This window comes from Physcomitrium patens, chromosome 18 (assembly GCF_059467195.1).
Source record: "Physcomitrium patens ecotype Gransden chromosome 18, ASM5946719v1, whole genome shotgun sequence".
In the NCBI taxonomy this organism is placed as follows: domain Eukaryota; kingdom Viridiplantae; phylum Streptophyta; class Bryopsida; order Funariales; family Funariaceae; genus Physcomitrium; species Physcomitrium patens.
Genome location: NC_143427.1, coordinates 1,646,715 through 1,667,953, shown reverse-complemented (window position 1 = coordinate 1,667,953; position 21,239 = coordinate 1,646,715). Strand labels below are relative to the sequence as shown.

The 21,239-nt window shown below is 32.2% G+C and overlaps 1 protein-coding gene across 1 annotated transcript in view; it reads right to left on the bottom strand.

Moving 5' to 3' along the window:
* LOC149987421 (uncharacterized) overlaps window positions 1-19,419 on the bottom strand; it is a 57,170-nt gene extending 37,751 nt beyond the window's left edge. The window contains exons 1-2 of the mRNA XM_090244532.1: window positions 19,306-19,419; window positions 19,045-19,267 (exon numbers count right to left, since the gene is read on the bottom strand). Coding sequence (XP_090100658.1) covers window positions 19,045-19,267; window positions 19,306-19,419 — 337 coding nt within the window. The remainder of the gene's footprint in view (window positions 1-19,044; window positions 19,268-19,305) is intronic.
* Window positions 19,420-21,239: the final 1,820 nt, after the last annotated feature.

Below are 21,239 nucleotides of genomic sequence, written 5' to 3'. Positions count from 1 at the left end.
TCTTAGATAGATAGTATATATGAAGACAAAAATGAACTTTCTTTATTCTTGTCAATCTCTTTCTTGTTTCTAATCTAGTTTCAATTGTCTCTAGTTTCTTTGTCTTTTTGCAATAGCTATTTCATTTTTTTTTTAAATATACATCTTTTTTTTTTATTACTTTTCTTTTGACACAAATTTTTCAAGTTTATGCATTTTTTTTAGTTCATGTCTTTGACAATATCTTATGTATTTGAAGATTACAAATCACGTTGTCGTATTACGTACTATGTTGCTTGAGAATGCACTGGGCATTCGGTTGTAGAAGATAAAATGATGTTTTGCAAATATCTGAGTAGTCTAGTGGATTTCAACCATCTAAATACAAAAGAATGCAAGAAAATGCCGTAAATCCATAGTGATGTCCCTTGACTGCCAACTAGAAGTTGATGACGAACTGTAACTTGTAATTTTTCCTTCTCTAACCATTAATTCTCATTTAAACTTTGTGTGCAGCTCCACCTTTAAGTCTTGGACTTATAACGTCAAGATTCATCTTATTCCAGTTTGTAGATCTCCAGATATTACAAAATCCTAAACAATCTCAATATGCCAACTTCTGATACTTTTTTAAACTAATGATCAAATATCTTCATACTGTTAGATTAACACAAATTTTTGCATGTACTTGGCATACTCAACCATCTAGACACCTCTAAAATTTCAACCATAGATGTCTCTCCAATTTCACAAAACAGTCAAGAGTATTCGCCGTTACTTTATTACAAAAATCCAATTTACTAATACAAACACTGACTTTGAGCAACGACTCCAAATCCTCCCAAACCCTATAAACCCAATTCACTAATATAAACACTGACTTTGAGCAATAATTGCAAAGTCCTCTCAAATCCTATAAATCTAATTCTACACCTTTTGAAGGAGCTTGAAGGTAGCTCTCTTACCACAAAATCCCAATCTTTGAATGCCTTCTTGCTTTTCTTCTCCTCTCCTTTAACTCCGTGAGGTCCCCTATTCTTCTACCCTGGACTTTGAATTGAAATAACAGACCCACCTCCATGGAATTTTTGCCTCTAAAAGGATCTTTCTACGGAAAGGACGTAACCTCAAAATGGCATAGAAAATGGAACAGCTTGAAATGGAATCGAAGCCCCCGTATTCGAGACCTCATTGAGTTGCCCAATCGAGTCAGGTCTCATACTGGATAAGAGGCCCATACTAGGACCTGGATTGGATGTCCCCGTAATTGGGTCAAATTGGCCATTCACATCAAACTCACCCGAATATTGAATTGGTCTTTTCTCCTTTCATCGACTCTTGGTAAGAATGGCTCGGACTCATTCCACTCAATTTATCAGAGAATCTTAAGAACCTCGATTTATCCCCTCAATTTTTTCCTAGCTTTGGATCTATTGATATCGATTATTGAAATTGAATGGAGCATTATATTGTTGATAAGTATGCCTCAATTGCTTGCTATTCCTACATACTAACGTGTAATTGTCACTGGCTTTGGGATTAGAATATTCATTAGCATAATGGCCAATCTGTCTGCAACAGAAACAACGAAGTGGTCTTCTTGTACCTCCATCAGGCATATTGGGTGTGTTTACCAATATGTACCTACTAGGCTTATTCGATGTAGGATTAAAAAATGATCCTGGTTGTCCCGTTGGTACAAAGGATACTTGGTTTGATGACGCTGGTAGAACATACGTTGTTGTGATGTTTGGTAGTACAACTTGCAATGGGGTGACATTAACTGGCCCCTAAATATTGGCACTAGAATTGGCCATTGTTTCTAACATCTAAGATAACTAAATATTAATAAATCTTTTCTATTTATATTTTCACCATATAGTTGTGTTGCAATACAACATCCACTCCCTCTGAACTTGTGCATCCTCTGGTATGCATCAAATAACCTACTTGTTGTTTGATTTATAATATGTTCTCCAAGTCTTCGTCTAAATCTTCTTCATCACTTTTGCTATCCAAGTCAATTTCATCTTCTTGTTGAAGAATATCTATGTCTTCACCAAGGTCTTCTATATTTATTTTTTTGTATCTTTGTTTAAATATTTTTACTCGCTTCCCTACAATTGGTATTTTTAACCTTGTTCTATCTAACTCCTGCAATGAGTAAGTTGCATTATCATGAACAGTTGTTACTACATACAATGTTGTGTTGTAACACAAATATATGGTGAAAGATAATAATATGGATTTTATTATAGAAGAACCAAGTTAAAAGAAAAGATAGAAAAGTATGGATAAAAGATAAGAAGGTAGTAAAACTTTTAGTAGTAATGCTGCCCTTTTAGAAAAAATAGCTTCTACTTACTTTGTAGGACCAAAAATAAGGCAAAATAAGATAAATTGAAAAAATAAATGATATAGACATCTTTAGGAAGAAATTAAGACTAAATTCTAGTAAAAATTACTTAAAAAAAATAAGATGTTGATACCCGGAGAGGGCCGCTTATGAACCAGGGTCGAAATCAGACCCTGAGGCACAAAATTGAGTCTCAACGATGACTCCGAGACTCTTTGGTAGATCAAAGAGTAAGATTTGATAGAAGATTGGATAAGATTTCTATATGTCATGGTTTTGGGTGATTTGGAGTTGTTATGAATTTGTAAGAGCTTCATAAAGTCAAGGTTTGTTTCAAATAATTTGGATTTTATGATATAAAATAGGGTTTATGTTTTGAGTGATTTCAAGAGTATTGTAGCAGATCGATAGGTGAAATTTTGTGATTTTATGGTTATAGTTGTGTTCAATATATTTTGTGAATTTTAGCTCCATCTAATAATTGAATTGAAGGATATTGAGGTTTAAGTGGGTCAAGGTCTCAGAAAATAGAATTATAGGTCTAGTGAGCATTTTTAAGATTTCTTGCAATCTACTACTTGGATTGGAGTGAAACTTATGTGAAAGGATATTAGACTTATTTTCCTATATGTGTGAAAATTTTGAGATCGATTTGATCCTTTTCAATTTTTTTTTTGTTTGTTTTTAAGTTAATTTTTAAGAAGTGTGCAAAATTTGAGTTAAGATCAACGATTTATTTATTAGTTATTGAGGTTTAAATCTGTTATAGGAATTACTAGGATTTGGTTTAGGATTTGGTCAGGGTTTGGTTTAGGGTTTAGGATTTGGATTAGGATTTGATTTAAGATTTAAGATTTTGTTAGGATTTGATTTAAGATTTAGGATTTTGTTAGGATTTGGTTTAGGATTTAGGGTTTGTATTAGGGTTTGATTTAGGATTTGGTTAGGATTTTGTTTAAGATTTGGTTGGGATTCTATTTAAGGTTTGTTTAAGGTTTGATTTAGAATTTGATTTAGGATTTGGTTTAAGGTTTGGTTAGGGTTTTATTTAAGGTTTGGATTAGGATTTGATTTAGGGTTTAGGATTTGGATTAGAATTTGGTTAGGATTTGATTTAGGATTTAGAATTTGATTAGGATTTGATTTATGGTTTATTTAGGATTCGATTTAGGATTTAGGATTTTATTAGGATTTAAGATTTAATTAAGTTTGGCCTAAAGTTTGAATGAAGTTCAATAAAATTTTAACTAGAATTAAATTAAGATTGAATTGAGATATATTTGAGTGATATTTGTGATCTTTCTAATATTTCTTTAAAAATTCTTATTGTTTATTTGAAATTTCTTGAGGTTTTTTTGAATTTAATTAAGCTTTTTTAGTATTATTATGGTCTAATTAGAGCATTATTAGTATTCTATTAGAATAAGGATTTTGTTATTACAATTTCTATTCTTCCTTCCATAGCCAGGTGCAATGAGCATTCTCAAGCAAGACTTCATATATTATGACAATGGTCCAAACCATCACTTAGAAAATTTACTTAAAATACTATGTTGATTGTCCAAGCTACTTTCATAGACCAAAATCCAATCACCTTTTTCAATTGCTTAAGGCCTCAATCGATGCTGCTTATCAAATTGTGCCTTATTTTATAACCTTGATCTTTTTAACCTTTCTAATGCTATTTGCACATCTTCCAATCTATGCTCTAATTGTTAAATTCTAATAGCTAGAAGTTCTTCTCTTATCAATTCATCTTCCCATGGTAGCACACTCTAAGTAGGTACTTTTTCTTCAATTGGCATAATTGATTTTTGACCTGTCATAAGCTCAATAGGCATATATCCCATTACTGAGCTATGAGTTGTTTGATCAATCCATAATGCAAATGACAAAAGTCATGGCCATTCTCTAACCTTTCCATTGTAAGCTTTAACTAATGCTTTCTTAATTGGTGGGTGACCACGTTCACTTTTTGCATTTCCTTCAGGATTATAAGTAGTAGTCAGTGATAGTTTAATTCTACATCTTTCAAAGAATTCACGAGATTCTTATACACTTAATTCTCCACAATCTGCAATGATTTTTCTTACACATCCGTAGCAGCAAATAACATCTTCAAACAAAAATTTATAAATTCCTTCCATAGATTTTGTTCTCAATGCTCTTCTTTTTACTTGATTTGATAAATCTTCATGAGCTACACCAAATATCTCATTTTTTATAACCCAATTGGAATAATAACCAAATTAACAACCCATTTAAAAGGAATAGCTAGAGCATATGTAGGATGAAGACCATCTCGATGTCATATATTAGAATACGTTTGATAAATTTTACATGACTCTATAAATAAGAACACATCTTGATACATATTTTTCCACCAATATCATTCCTTAAGCTTAGCAAAAGTAGCCCAAATTCGTCTATATCCTACCCATAAACTATCATGAAATCCTTTTAATAATTTTTGTTTCTCTTCTTTATTGCCTATCACTCTTTGTGGCATTTCAATTCTTTTTTTTGGTCTCCTCCGTAAGAATCCTTCTTGAATCAAAAATCCATATACCTTTTTTTTTATTTATTTAAATTTTTCTATAGACCAATTTTTTTGCTTAGTCAAGGTATTCAAGTAATGACCAATATCCAATAATTCTCCTTCATAAAATTCTTCAAGAAATAGCTTGTTTTCTTTGTTAAGATTTGATATTGAATAGAATTTTGATCCAACATCATCAATGTCTTCAACCATTTCGTCTTCTCTTTCATATCTTACTTTAGATAGCATGTCTGCTACTAAATTATCTTTTTCAGTAATATGCTTAGTTTTTGGATTTAATGACTTAATATAAGCAATCTATCTTAACATTGTAATATCCTTTGTTGAAAAATTAGTAATCATTCCAAGTGATGGCAAACAATCCATTTCAATTACTACTGCTGCACCAATCAAATAATCCCTTTCAGCTTTCATAGCCGAAACAACTCTCCAAAGTTTTCTTTTGACTTGTGAATATACACGTTGACAAGTACTTAAAATTTTAGCTCCAAATCAAACTCCAAATCTATTTCTACTTGAATCATCTTGACCCACAATCCATCCAATAGCAATAGGACTAGTATCCATAGTAAGAATTACTTAACTATTACAGTCATAATCAATTTTTCTTAAAATTGGAGGTATCACCAATAAAAACTTTAGCTTTTGCATAACTTTAATATGCTTTCTTTTCCATTCAAATTGATAACCCTTATGTAATAATTCATACAATGGATCCGCTATATGAGCATAATGAGGAATCCATATATGATAAATATACAAGCTTCTAAAAACTTGCGTACTTTTGTTAAAGAGTCATATAAATCCTTCATCCTTCCAATTGCATCAACTTTGCTTGGATCTGGCATTTTTCCATAAAATCCATACAAATGTCCAACAATAAGAACTTCCTATACTTCAAATGTAGATTTTGCTCCTGAAAGTGTAAGATGAATCTCTTCAAATCGAGTTAAAATCTTTTCACAATCTTGTATATGATCAACAACATATTTAAAATACCCCTTCTCATCTAAAGTTTCATCTTTTTCTCCTTTACATTCTTTGATAGGAATATCATTTAAAAAATGTATAGTTTTTTCAGGAATAAAGTTTCTTAGTACCTTATTCATCCCATTCATCATATGTGCAACAGAGTTAGTAGCACCTTATGGGAGAGTACACATTTTAATCAATCCAAGTAGAGTTCTCATTATTATTAGATCTCTACTTCCATGCGTAAGTTGAAATTGATCATAACCCAAATATAAATCACCCATTGAATAAACTGCCCTTCCCACAAACACTTTTATAAACTCATCTACTAAAGACCCTATACCTGCATTTCTTATAGTTACTGCATTCATTGGTTGCATATCTTGAATGAAACGTAACGATTCATTTTTCTTAGGCATCGTAAACCAACGACTAGAATATAGAGCAAAAAAAGGTTCTAAAATTTTTATTCGCATCTTTTCTTTCAATAATTCCACCAATTTAAATAAATGTGCCTTAGGCATGAGAATTGGCCTTAAGTTCCAAGGGACATGAGGTACTGTAAAGATAACCATAGAAGCAACAATATTAGGATCTACACATCTTATTTCATGAAACCCAAAGACAAATGATTTACCTCGTTTCGCAAACATTTTTTTAAAGTATTCAATTTTTGTTGGAAATAAAGAACCATCACATCCAATCTTTAATTCTTCAAAAGTTTCTTTTGTAAATTGATGTCCAATCTTCTTTGGATCTCTTAAACTTTCTTTTTTTGATGCTTCTTCTATTTGTTCTTTAGAATCTTTTGGTAAAGGTCTGGCAACAAGTATTACCTTTTTATCTATTGTTTTATATTATGTCTCTAAAATAACTTCTGGTGCTTGAAAAGATTCAAGTATAGTGTAATCCTCCCTCGAATAAATTTCCACAATCTAATCATTATCTCTTAATCCAATAGATACAATTAATTCCAAAGAATCCTCTAATCCATTTTCTTCATAAATACCTAAAATCCTCTCATCATCTTCTAATGTTTCTAACTTACGTAATTTTCTTTTAATATTATATAATCTTTTTCTTTCTTTTCTTTTAAAATCATCAACTTTCTTATATATAATATTTCCATTCTCAAAAATATCAATAAAACTTGCATCAAAGGTACCTTCATCTCATGAGAGTACCTCCTCTTTTCTACCTCCATAATCCTGCTTTATAGTGGTACTTCCTCAAAAACCTTAAATCCTTCAACAACCCTTGGCATTGGTTTCTCCCTCAACTTATCTTGATTCTGTTCATGATTAGCAGGTATTGTTAGAAATTGTATAGCTTTCCTTCCATCTTCACTACGTATCCTTGCATAAGTAAAACCATCGTCAAGTTTTTTTGTTTCCATCCATATTTCCGTAATATAAGGTTGTTCTAAAATCAATGGATAAGACATTGTATCTTGAACAAAGAAATGTTGTTTTGTCGCAACATCTCCAATCCAAATTTTGACATCTTGACAAGCTCTATATAATTCACCTTGTGTGTTATTAGCTGCTCGTATTGTCCATCCATGTTCCATTTCAATTGGCCATTTTTGCTTCTTATAAAGATCCTTAGACATAAGATTTCTTTCAAAACCATGGTCAACTAAAGCAACAATTGGTTCTTCTATATCTCCTACTTTCACCAATACTTCAGTAGTTGTCCTTGCTCAATGTTTCCAAGTATAATAGCTTGAAGCTTCCATTTCTTTATCTCTATAATCTTTGAAATGTACTCGTTGATTATATCTATTCTTTTCATTTGTTGATTGCTTATAACCATTATCAATCTCTTCTTCATCTTTATATAATCTTGCATCAATAGCATAATTCATTCCAGCTTTGTCTATTAATTACCTCTTTCACTTAATGATGTCAATGATAATATCATGAAACTCCTTCTTTGTAATTTCTAAAATTTCTTTCAATGTGAATTCCACCTTAGCATTTAATATACGTTCTTCTTATACCCCTTTTAAATTTGTTGCCGCTTCTATATCAAAAAGTAGCTTATAAGAAATTGATTTATCCTTATCTTTTATCTCTTTTATTTTTTGTTCCAATGATGCTGAAGTATCCTTTATAGGCAATTCTTGTGAAGCCGCCTCATGAGCCTTATCTCCTCGAATTTGCCTCTTAGAAGAATTTCCTTCTCTTGTATTATCAAAATTTCTTCGTCTTTTTTCTTCCATCAAAGCTTCATATTGGCTCTTAGTAATATATATATGAACTGAAAAAGACTCAATAAGATCTTCTCAACCTATTGCACCTCATATTGTAGCTGCATTCCTCAATAACGCTTCCCGAGGTTTTTTTTTTTTTTTTGCATTGTGGAAATGGCAGAAGCCCAAAATTCACTAGTTTCTATACTTCTACCAAAGTCATCATCTACTCTAGCACCATAACTTGCACTTTCTAGTGTTGCTATTCAATGTTATGTTAAATAATCTTGAATCAATGCTCTCATACCTCCTTTGCCAAAATTGGTTTGAAGGAGATTCTTTGTATCCATTAATGTAATTTTTCCATCTTTTCAGTAAATAACTCTTTGCTGCACGATATTATTAATTTCATTGCAATCCTTCCTAGTATGTGAAACATCATCACACTAGATACATCTTTGTACATATCCTTATTTTGAAATATTCTTCAAATTTTTTGTAGAAGTATTTTCTTCAAGTCTTGCCAATTTGATTTGAATATCTTACATTCGACGTATAATTTCTTTAATTTTCATCTCTCCTTTCTTCGATAAAGATGTTGAAGGTTGAACAATAGACATTGTTGGTCGTGTTGTATGTACTGGAATTTTAGATGCTTGTACTGCTTTTGAAATATTACTCCTATCCTTCCTCTTTTCTCTTTTTGTAAGAAAATCTACTACATTTTCAACATTTTTTCACTTTTTTGTGAATCTTTCATCTTCTTCTTTGTCTTCAAGAAGCAACTCCAATTTCTCTTATAATTCTCTATCAACAGCTTGAAGAAATAATTCAACCTTGTTCGGCTCTAATGTCAATTTTTCTACCTTCAATAATTGAGGACATTGATTTATCCCCTCAATTTTTTCTTGGCTTTGGATCTGCTGATCCCGATTATTGAAATTGAATGGAGCATTACATTGCTGATAAGTATGCCCCGACTACTTGCTATTCCGACACACTAGCGCGTAATTATCACTGGTTTTGGGATTGAAACATTCACTAGCATAATGGCCAATCTGTTTGCAACAGAAACAACGAAGTGGTCTTCTTGCACCCCCGTCAGGCATATTGGGTATCTTTACTAATATGTACCTACTAGACTTGTTCCATGTAGGATTAAAAAATGATCTTGGTCATCCCGTTGGTATGAAAGGTACTTGGTTCGATGACCCTGGTGGAGCATACGCTATTGTCACGTTCGGTGGTAGAGCTTGCAATGAAGTGACATTAATTGGCCCTTGAATATTGGCACAAGAATTGGACATTGTTTCTAACATCCAAGATGACTAAATATTAATAAATCTTTTCCATTTATATTTTCAACATATAGTTGTGTTGCAACACGACAATGCTACACAATACTATATAAGTTCTAGGGCATCAATATCATAGTGCACCTCAACCAAGTGAAGTTGCTTTAAGAGTCAATTCACAAAAATAACAATTGCAATGTGATTTTAATGCTTTTGTGAGCACAATCAATAGCTTTAGTAATTAATTATAATTACTTTTGTGATTTTTTACTAATTTTAATACTAATATGATTAATTCATAAATCAAAATTAGTATTTTAGTTAATTATGACTTAAATTATAGTTTAAGGTTTTTAATTAGATAGATACTTTTAATTATTAGATTGAATAATTATTAAAAATCCTAAAATAATAAGTTTAGAGGGTCTATGATTTCTTTTCTTTTATCTGGTTTAAATCCTTTTTTAGTTTTAAAATTTAAATTTTAGTAGATTTTGTCGTCTAAGTTTTAAAAATTATATCTTGAAATAATCTTCAATCTTAATTTTTAACTTCGAGGCTAATTCCTAATTTGACTATGGTTAAAAAATCCGTTAAGTCTAATTGCTCTATCTTTCTATTTAATTTTTAGGATTTTTTTTTAAGGTTAAATTTCATGCCACAATTTAAATGGATTAAAAATATAAAGTCTAATTGTTAAAATAATGATGATTTCTAGAAGATGGAGATGAGCTAATTGTTATGAAGGAATTCCTCTCCTCGTGATTCTAATAACTATTTAGAATTGAAAATTGGAAAAAAAGAAAACAAATCACAAGTATATTAATTTAAGCTAAATTGCAATTGGATCTTGAATTTGCTAAGAGTTCATGTTCAAGAGAGCTTAAATTGAAGAATGGTGATGATAATGGCTTGATAGTAAGAATCCTTATTGATCTCCAAGTAGATTGAGTAAAATTAGAATTATAATTGGAACTTACAACTAAATTAGTAAATTAATTAGTTTTTTTAATTTAGAACTAGGATTTGGGCTTATGAATACTCAGCCTTGGGATAAAAATGTGTTTTAGAGACATTGGTGGTATTATTTTTTTCAAAAAGGTGTTAGTTTTGGAGTTATAGGTATTTCTAGCCTTAAAGTCGGGTTTAGATTTAAAGTGATTATAGGCCCTTGACCTTGGTTAGGAGTTTTTTAATTTGAATGGTAGAGATGTGGCCACCACCTATGGGCCTCTTCCTACCTATTTAAGAGATCTTGGGTGGCCCAACTCACTCTTTCTCTTCCTCCTTTTGTTAGGCAAAGCCCTGCCAAATTGTTTCTAGGCTTTTAATTGAAGGAATTTTTTCCCATCTTATCACTACTTCGGTATTTTTTTTCGTCTCAGTCACTCAATTTTTTTTGCTTTTAAGCAATATTTGAATCTTACCTTCTTCTATTTACCAAATTTTCAACAACATAAGCTACGAGCAATTTGAAGCTCGGACAGATTTTTGGCGAATTTCCAAGTGGTAGGGGGTCTTTTGTCCATGGTATCATAGAAGCATCAACTTTAAAAATTTTTACCTTGGTGATGTCTAGTTCAAATTTAATATAAGTTATAATTAGAAGTGTAACATAAAGTCTCATTTATTTAAAAATTTGAATCATTAATTTCTAAGTCATAACAAAATTTTGATGATTTTTAAAGTGAAGATGGATCTGCTACATCAGTAGTTTAGAATAATTAAGTTTGAAAAAACGTAGCGTAATACCTACTAATTTTTTGTTATTAATTTTTTTTTGAAGAAGACTTTTACTAAGTTTAGTTCTAGGAAAAATTATAGTTTTTAACTTTGAATCATTAATAAACTTTTAATAAATTTTTAAGTAGAAGGGATCTACTGCCAGGGTAGTCCAAGTAGCTCTACTTGGAAAACCATATCTCAATCATTTTAGATTGGATTGCCACAAGATTTAAAATAGTAAAATCATGCTAGAGTTAATCTTAGTCACACCAAATTTTACATACATTGAAGTCTCAAGGAATTTTTGGTGAATTTTTTAGTGACAAGGGTGGCTGCCTACAATTTGATATCTCAAGGTATGTTATTATTTCCTCTCTATTCATTCTCTAATCACATTCTTTAATATCTAATTTGCTATATCATTTCTCACTTGTCTTATTATTCTTAATTAATTTTATTTAAGAACTTTTTATTCATTCCAATAATTATTGGTAAAATTTTATCTTTTCATCTATCTTTATCTTTACAAGAAAAAAGAAAAAAATTAATCTTTTCTTTTTATTTTTATATTTTAATTTTAATATTATTTTATAAATTTTAATTTTTATCTTTAATTTTTTATTTTGATTATTTTAAAACTTTTCATTCAATTTTTAGTTATTAATTCTAACTTATTTTTATTTTATTTTATCTTTATTTTTATTTATAATTTTCAAAGTTTAAACTTGATTAAGTAAACCTTAGAAGGAAATTAACTTATTTGACTATAATATTAAAGAAATAATAAAAATTTATATACTTGACTTGTTATGTTTGATTGAATTAATTGTTATTGTTATATCATTTTTATTTTTTATTTTTATTTTTATTTTTTTTAATTTTTTTTATATATTTATAGTTTAAATGTCTATCTTGGTTAATATTAAATTTTCATCTAAGTCACAATTGAATCAAATTGAATGTAAGTGGGGAGAAAAAAGTACTCACAACATGTGTAATAAAGATGTAATAAGATCTATAGTTACTTCCAATATGTTGTAGATAGTGGAATTACCTGTAATTATCCAAGACTTAACTTAACTCAATTACAATCCAAACCTGTCCAAAACCATATCATTGAAACCCATTCTGGAGTCTTCTCATGCCTTAGATGTCTAGATATTGGAATGTCATATTTTTCTTAAAGTGTATATGTCTAAAGTACAACATCATTAAGTATTTAAATTTTCTTCTTAAAATAGAGTAAGCCATCACTAAGATAGTTATTTTGATATTACACATTGTCTACTTTCAATTGATTAGTAATCATCTTGAAATAAGCATCTCAATGAATAGCTTCTTTTCATTTTTTTCCTATCGTTAGGTTTGAAATGACACTATTAATGGTAGAGACTTCTATCTTGTATTTAAATTAGAGCTTTAAGTTTGGTCTATACAATAAGATGTTTGGTATGAAGTATTGTCGCCTTTGCTTATATTCAAGCTAAATAGCAAAGAACTTCAATTTTTCTTTTTAACAATGATGTCATAATTTTATATTTTTCAAATGCAAATCATGTAGCAAGGGCCAATGGTTAGTCCAAACACTCATTGGCTTCTCTAATAGATAGTATTGCTACATCTTTGTGGCATGTACAATTGCTAGTTGTTCTTGATCATGTGTAGAGTAATTGTATTCTACTCTTCTAAATTTACGTGATTTATATGTGATAAGTTGAAGGCTTCTATTAAAGTCTCATTAAAGAACTACATCAATAGCATAGTTGGAAGCATTAATATCAAGTATATAAAGAAGGTTGGGATCTTATGATTACAATATTGGAGTAATAATAAATACTTCTTTTAACTTATTAAAGGCCTTTTTTTGCTCCAATTTCCATTTGAATGAGGCACTCTTCTCTAATAGGCTTATTAGAGAAGTAGCAATGTCTGCAAGTTACTGAACAAAATCATAATAATATCTGATAAGACCTAAAAATGAGACTTAAGAATGAGTAGACTTTAAAAACAACATTGAAATTTGGTGAATCTTCTACTACTTTTATTTTATCCTACTTCATGCACATGCCTTTAGAAGATACAATATGCTCTAAAATAGTCACCTTTGCTTTCTAAAATTTATACTTTAATTACTTGTAATAAAAGTGATTATCTTGAAGCAAACGTAATACTTCTTATAGATGTTGCTTATGCCCTTTAAATGTTTTATTATAGACTAGGATATCATCAATGAAGACAATTACATGCTTGTCCAAAAGGTCCTAAAACAATTTGTTCATGTGATCTATAAAAGAGGCTGGAGCATTAATAAAGCCAAAAGATAAAAAAAATTCTTTAAAATGTCTATAGTATGTACAATAGGCCATCTTTTTTATATCCTCTCTTGCATTAGATATCTGCCAATAGCCACTCCAAAGGTCAAATTTGCTGAAGATGGTTGCACCTCAAAGTTAGCCAAGAAGATCATCCACATGTAAAAATGGATATAGTCTACTTATTAAGGCCTTAATAGTCAATACAAAGTCAAAGTTCACCATTCTTTTTGAATATAAACAGTATAGGTGTACTCTATGGTGATGTGTTTTTCAAATTAGGCCCTTTTCCAAGAGTTCATCTAATATCTTTTGGAGTTCTTCAAGTTCATATAGTGCTAAGTAATAAATTAGCTGACTTGTTGGTTTGGCCTAAGGCAATAGTTCTATTTGAAAGAGGGTATTTTCTACCTCTAGCCATAGCATACTAATGATAACATTCTCTTAAGATATAGGTCTCACTCGACCTTAAAATTTCTTCTTCACACATTTCATTCAATAATTTTTCTTGATCATCTTCTAGATATATATTTCTTTCTTTGATCACCTTCATTTTAATCCTAAATAGGTCAAAAATTCTAGTCAAAATGTAATTTTTTATCGAACTCCAATGTACAAGCATTCAATATGGTCGTCTTCTTACTTGATCTTTTTGATAATTATCCAAGGCTATGCCTTTTATTTTTGAAAGATAGTAGCTATTTTCAATATTAGTATTCAATGTGTTTATTAAGAAGCCCCATTTTCTTACCTCATTTTGTTATCAACTTAATGAATCTTGATATTGTGAATCTATCTTGATTTGTTGGTATCTAAATTTTGATATTTTAGACAACTTCAAATTTGATAGCTTGACTTTTTACAATAGAAACTTAATCCCTTTTGTACTAATATTTATTACCTTCGTGGTATTAGTGATCTTTGTAGGACATCAATCTCCATCAATATTAGGTGTTATGCTATATTATTGGATAATAACATAAGACTTTGTGCTATAGATCATACACTAGAATTTTTGAAATCTATAGCATTGATCCTTTCTACAATTCTAAATGCCTCCTCAAATGATTGGAGATCCTTTAATTCCACCTGTCATTAGACTACAAGTTTCAATCCTTGAATAAATCACTCCATCATCTTTGCCTTTGAAATATTACCAATTTAGAGATATAAGCACTTAAATTAGGAGACATAATCTTGCATTGACTTAGATTTTATAAGATTGATTGAGTACTGTAGAATAGATATTAGTTTGTTTTTGTAAGATATTCATAAAATAAACTAATAGTCCATAGAATAGTCAGTTTAGGAGGACGGATGATTGATTCAATTATTAAAAGCGGTTATTATAGGATTACGATTAGGATCTGGAAATCAGTAGCAATTATATAGGAGTTGTAGAAGTTTGTTGGAGTGCGAGACTGTGATAGTCATGAGCCGAGGTTAAGCTTGATGCTTCCTCTTTGTTTTTTTTTGTTTTTTTTGTTGTTGAAGAGTGATGGATAGTTTCTGAATATTGAGAAGTGAGTTTGTGGAATAAATTAGAGATTGATTTATGAGTTATTGATTATGTAATTGGAATACTGAATGATTGAATTATATGAAAAGTTATTGGAAGATTGATTATGGATGGAAGATTATAATTGTTGTTTATTGAGAGTTGTGTGTGTGTGTTTTGATAGAGGAAGTCTATGATTAGAGGAATTTTGTGAATACAGATTGGTTAGAGTGAAGTCTATTATTCCTGGTGTTGCATGGAATTTATTGAATTTTGAGCAGTCTTTTGAGAGTGAAGATTGCACATTGTGGTTATCAGTTGATGAAGGAGTATTGTTATTAAGAAGAAGCATTGTTGTATTTCTTAGTGTTTTAGTGGTTCAGAATACAATTAATTGTGTGACCCTAATAAGTGAAACTCATGCGCTTAGTCTTTCTCTGTATTTGAATTCCCCTATCAGGTTTATTTTGGAAGGAATTGTAGAATAAGTAAAACGACAATTACATTTTGGCGCCATTGCCGAGGATTGAGAATAGCATTGAATATTAGCAATCAACTACCAAATGAATAGATGGGAAATAGGAAGAAAATTTAGAAGTATATAATGAAAGATTATGGTTATAAAGAATAAAAACATTGCAGTAAAGAAAACACGCCAGTCAAAAGAAAGACAAGAGAAAGAGCAAGCAAGAGAATCGTTGCAAAACAAGCAAGAACGCAAGTTAAAAAGGAAGCATCAAAAAAAGTTGGATTAAGCCATAGTTGCATGCCTGTCGATATATCCGAGTATACTCAGAAGCTGATCGACATCAAATATTTTAGCAATATATACCGTTAAGGAAATTTCTAAGAGCACTCGTAGGAAATTTTATCAACAACCCAGCGTATCTCTTGAGTTTGTTAACTACAAGTGGAAGAAACACATAAGAATTGGATACTCCATTAGGTACCTTCCCAATAGCGGAAACTCCTGATTCTATAAAAACTAATTCTATAAAATGATATAAATTACTTGTTAATAAGGGTCAATTTAGCATATTTTAAAATCTATTATTTTCACCTCCAATTCAACTAATAAACTTATTTAGGGATAATAATAGTAAATTGAGGAGGTTGAAAAGTCTAAAAAAGACAATTGAGAAAGATAGTGGTAATTTTAATAAGAGATTAAGCGACACATTGTCCTCTTCAATGACAATGAATGATCCAGCAGTTCTAATAGCAGTGCAAATGGTTGACGTGGATGATCACACAACCAACATGGCTCCATTATCTACTTTTAGGAACTTTTCGGGTGTGGATCTCGATCAACATTTGAATCATTTTCTAACCCTACATGGAATAAGCTTAGTAGGTATATATCGATGGAGACACCTAATATGCCTAATGCGAGTACAAGAAGACCACTTTATTATTTTTGTTGCAGACAGATTGGCCATTATGCTAGTGAATGTTCCAATCCCAAAGCTAGTGATGATTATGGACCAGTTTGTCAAAATTGCAAGCAGTTGGAGCATACTTATCAACAATATAATGCTTCATTCAATTTCAATAATCAGGATCATCAGATCCAAAATCAAAGAAAAATAGAGGAGATAAATCAAGGTCCTCAAGATTTTTTAGTAAATTGGATGGAATGTTTCTAAGCCGTTCTTACCAAAAGTTAGCAAAAAGAAAAGAACCAATTCAATATTTGGGTGATTTTGAAGCGAAAGACCAATGTGATCCAATTATTGAGACATCTAATCCAAATCCTGTTACAGGCCTTACCTAATATGAGACTTGATCCCGTTGGGCAATCCAATGAGGTCCCGATTATAGAGGCTTTAGTTCTATTTCAAGCTGTTCCGTTCTCTACACAGTTTTAAAAAATATCCTTTCCATTAAAAGATCCTCTAGGAGGCGTGAGTTCCAAGGAAGCTCCATCTACTATTTCAATTTCGAGTCTAGGACAGAAGAATATCTTAGCTCACGAAGTTAAACTCAAACCAATGAAAAGAAAGAGGGCATTGGGCATTATCCTAAATATGGAACCATATGACATTTTAAAGGATCTGGATGCTATTCGGCCTTTTATTTCTATGAAACAACTTCTAGTGGTCGTACCAGAGTAACGTTCTATATTGAATTCATCGTTAACACAGCATAGGCAACGTAATAAGAAAGTTTGTGAAGTCAGTTTGAACCTTGATCCAGGTGCACCAACCATCGATGTTTCGATTGACGATATCATGATCTTTGGTGTTCAGGTAGATGGTGGTTCCAGCGTCAATTTAATGAATGCTGATACAATGGATGCTTTAGAATTGGATCACATAGTACCGACAATATTGATATTGTAGATGGCAGATCATAGCCAAGTTAAATCAATGGATATTTTATGGAGTGTTCAAACTATAAGTACTGGTATTGCATATGCGATTGATTATATCATCTTTCGGCTATAATGTTCAACTTTATTATATCCAATTTTATTGAGACGACTCTAGCTTTATCAAGCAAAGGCCAAAAATAATTGGAATCAAGGTACTTTGACAATTGGAAAGGGAAGAGACAAAGTGGTATTACAAATGTACTTGATACGCTATCACGGGAAGTTTCAATTGTCAATATCTGAATTGACGTTGAATGATGATGATGATGCAGTCCCACCGATTATGGAGGTGTTCATGGAGGCAGCGCAACATTGTGGAGTGGTGTACCAATGTAGAGATACGGGGGAATACTTGATATATCCGACGGATTCAGAAAACTCTAAATATGTTAGTATTGATTGGATGACCAAATATGATGTGTATCATGTGAGTGCTCTAGACAGAGGATTCAGTACTTCACACATGTCAGACTTATCAACTGATTTTTGACTAGCACGGGGGTTGAAACAAAACATCGCCGTTGCACCTTTATGTTAAACTATTAACTTGGTGACCACAGCAGAGCCATAGATAATTAAGGTTTACGAAGGTATTAAGGACCAAGAGTTGACCTGTTGGACATAATTTTTCTTACATCATAAGTCCACTTTTGCTTGGACTTATATTGATTTAAAAGTTATTTCCGTTGACATCTATGAACATCGTATCATTTTAGAAGAGAATGCTAAACCAATATGGCAAAGGCAACATCACCTTAATCCTAAATATTTTTTCATGGTGAAAGAAGAATGGGACAAGCTTCTTGGAGTTGGTTTTATTTACCCAATATCAAATAACAAGTGGATTTCTCTAATCGTCATGGTGCCAAAAAAGAATAGAAAAATCCGTATTTGTCAGGATTTTTGGAAACTTAATGCGGCCACCAAGAAGGATTACTTTCCATTGCCTTTTACAGATAGTATATTGGACGCCGTAGCTGATCACGAATGTTATTTGTTCCTTGATGGATTTTTTGGATATAATCAAGTTCAAATTGTAACAAAAGACCAGCTTCAGACGACCTTGTAACGACTTACAAAACCACAAGATTGTAGGTATATGGTGAATACAAGTCGATCCCACGAGGAAAATGGTCAAAGATCTCAAATAGCTTGCAAATATGCCACATCTTCTTCATTCAGTCACTTCACTCTTAGTTTAGACTCCTGGGTGATAGACATAACCCAACGAGTTGAAGGCCAGTTCTAAACAGGTCTTCAGATACACAATCTTCTAGTTTTTCTACTCAAATCCTCTCTTATCTGGAATGAAACAAAGTCTCTTGAGATGGATGATCACTTTATTCCGAGCTCAGAAACTCAATCTAAAGGCAGGTCCTCTCGATTTGGCAGTCTACTGCAAGGAAATAACACCTTTCTCGAAATGTGCTACCTTCAATGCTACTATGGATGCCACACAACTACTCTTGCCTCCAAGACAAGGATCTTCACTGTGTACAGGGACTTACTCCCATAGAGCTTCAACTATCAAAAGAGATGAGCACCAAGGTGCTTGAGTCTCAGAGTATCGACGAGGGAATCTGAATTCAACCTTCAATAGCTACAGCCACCGAAACAAAGGATCCTGATTTCCTCAGATCCCTCTCTATTTATACTACTCCAGTTCGGAAAGGTCTAACTACCTACCTCTAACTAACTAACTAAAATCTGTTATAACTGTGGATACACTAATCTCGAAGGTCGAAGGTCTGTTTTACTAAGTACGTGAAGGTCCAGTACCTTCTGTCTTAGTAGAAAATGTGTCAACTGAGACTCTTAAAAGATTCTCAAGAGCCTTCTGTGCCGCTAATACTGTCGCCTTCTGTTCTTCATCAATCTTCTTAGTCCGTTCCAGAGTTCCTTCAGCTCGCTGGTTGAAGGCCTTCAAATCTTCGATCTCCCTGTGGGGTTGCTTCTGAAGTTGCTTCCGAACATCCTGCTCTTTGTGGCTCTTCCGAAGGCCCTTCGAAAGGCACCTCCGCTCTTCTTACCTTCAGTTACCTGTACATGCGGGTGAGAAACGACCTCATCTTCAGGTTGGTCCTGCCCGTCCATCCGAATTGTCTGATCCGAGGGCACATCTTTGGGTTGCTGCCTTCGTTTCTTGCGTGTCATGGTTACAGCTCTGCTCTTACGTTTTCCTTTTGGTGACTGCACGAAATCCACATCTTCTAAGTCTGCGATTCTTGTTGCTATGAATCTGCGATCCTTTGCTTGAAGAGCTTGCCAATAATTCCTAACTTCTGGTCTTCGGACTAGCTCATCTTCCTTTAGGAAATGGGTTGAAGGTCCTTCGCCTTCGGAAAATGTACAAAAAGGTTTTCTCCAATAAACTCTAACTCTATCCTACTAAGTGTAAAATCTAGAAAATAGCTAATCTCGAAGGTCGAAGGTCTGTTTGAAGGTCATCTTCCAAATGTAAATTTCCGAAGATCTTCAAGATAACCATCTTCGGGATTTTGACCTTCTCTTCAGTCTTCTAACACTATATTCCTAATTCACTGTTTATCTCCTATCTTCTTACTTAACAGCTTCTTCTTCAGATCTTTCCTAATCTATTTCTACAAAATTTAAAATAAATGATTTTCTTAGGCACCACAGACCTTTACTATGGATTGAGGCACATTTGCTTATCGCGTGATGCCTTTTGGGTTATATAATGTCTCAGCCACATTTTAGAGAGTGATGGCTCAGGCCTTCCAAGACTATCTCTGGCTATTTATAGAGATCTTTTTAGATGACTTTTGTACATTCAGTACAAAATAGGATCATTTTAATTGTTTGGGCAAATGTTTGGCTTGGTGCGTTAAGTTTGGAATATCGTTGAACTCGGAGAAGTGTCAATTTGATATTTTATCTAGTAAATTATTTGGACATATCGTCTCCAGCCATGATATTGCTATGAATCTTGACAAAGTGTAGCATATAATGAACTTACCCAAATCAGAGACGGTCTTCGATGTTTGTGGATTTGTGGGCCATGTCAGTTATTATCGAAGATTCATTTGTTCGTTCGTAGTTAATTGTCAACCTTTAACAAACTTACTGAAGAAACCTCTGTCAGATGGGACTAGTCCCATTTGAATCATAGAATGTATCGTGGCCTTTCAAGCATTGAAGTCAAAATTGGTCTCTCTACCAATATTGGTGGCTCCTTGTTGGACAAAGCTCTTTCATGTATACGTTGATGCATCCTATGTAGCTATTGGATCGATGTTAAGTCAGAAGGATGTCAAGGATCCGGATCATCCTATCTATTATGCTAGTCGATAGTTGGTGGCTGCCAAATGCAATTACACTACTACTAAAGGAGAAGCGTTGGGTATGATATACTCGGTTCAAAAATTTTGGTACTATTTGCTTAGGTATCTGTTTATTTTTTATGTGGATCATGATGCCTTCAAATACATGATTAATAAGCCTCAATTGAGTAGGTGCATTACTTGATGGGTCTTACTCTTACAAGAGTTCAATTTTACGATTGTCGTATGACCTAGGAAGAAATATGCCAATATTGATCATTTATCCCAATTATCTAATATTCTTGACAATGAACCTGTCATGGATGCTCTTCTTGATGCCAAATTATTTGTGGTGGATGTGATTTCTTCCAAGTATAGTGAAATCATTCAATTTTTAACCTTCCACACCTTTTCGTCGACTTTCACTAATAAGCTTAACAAGCGACTCATTCTGAAGAGTGTTCCGTATACAATGATTTGCGATGCTTTGTACAAACAAGGAAAAGATGGCATTTTATGCCGTTATATCTTTCCAAGTGAAGTACAGTCGATCCTTCAAGGTTTCCATTTAGATAGTTGTGGTGGTCATTTTGCGGGAGATAGTACTGCTCGCAAGGATTTAAGGGCCGGATATTGGTGGGCCACAATATTTTTTGATGCATACCAATTTATTCGTCGTTGTGATTCCTACCA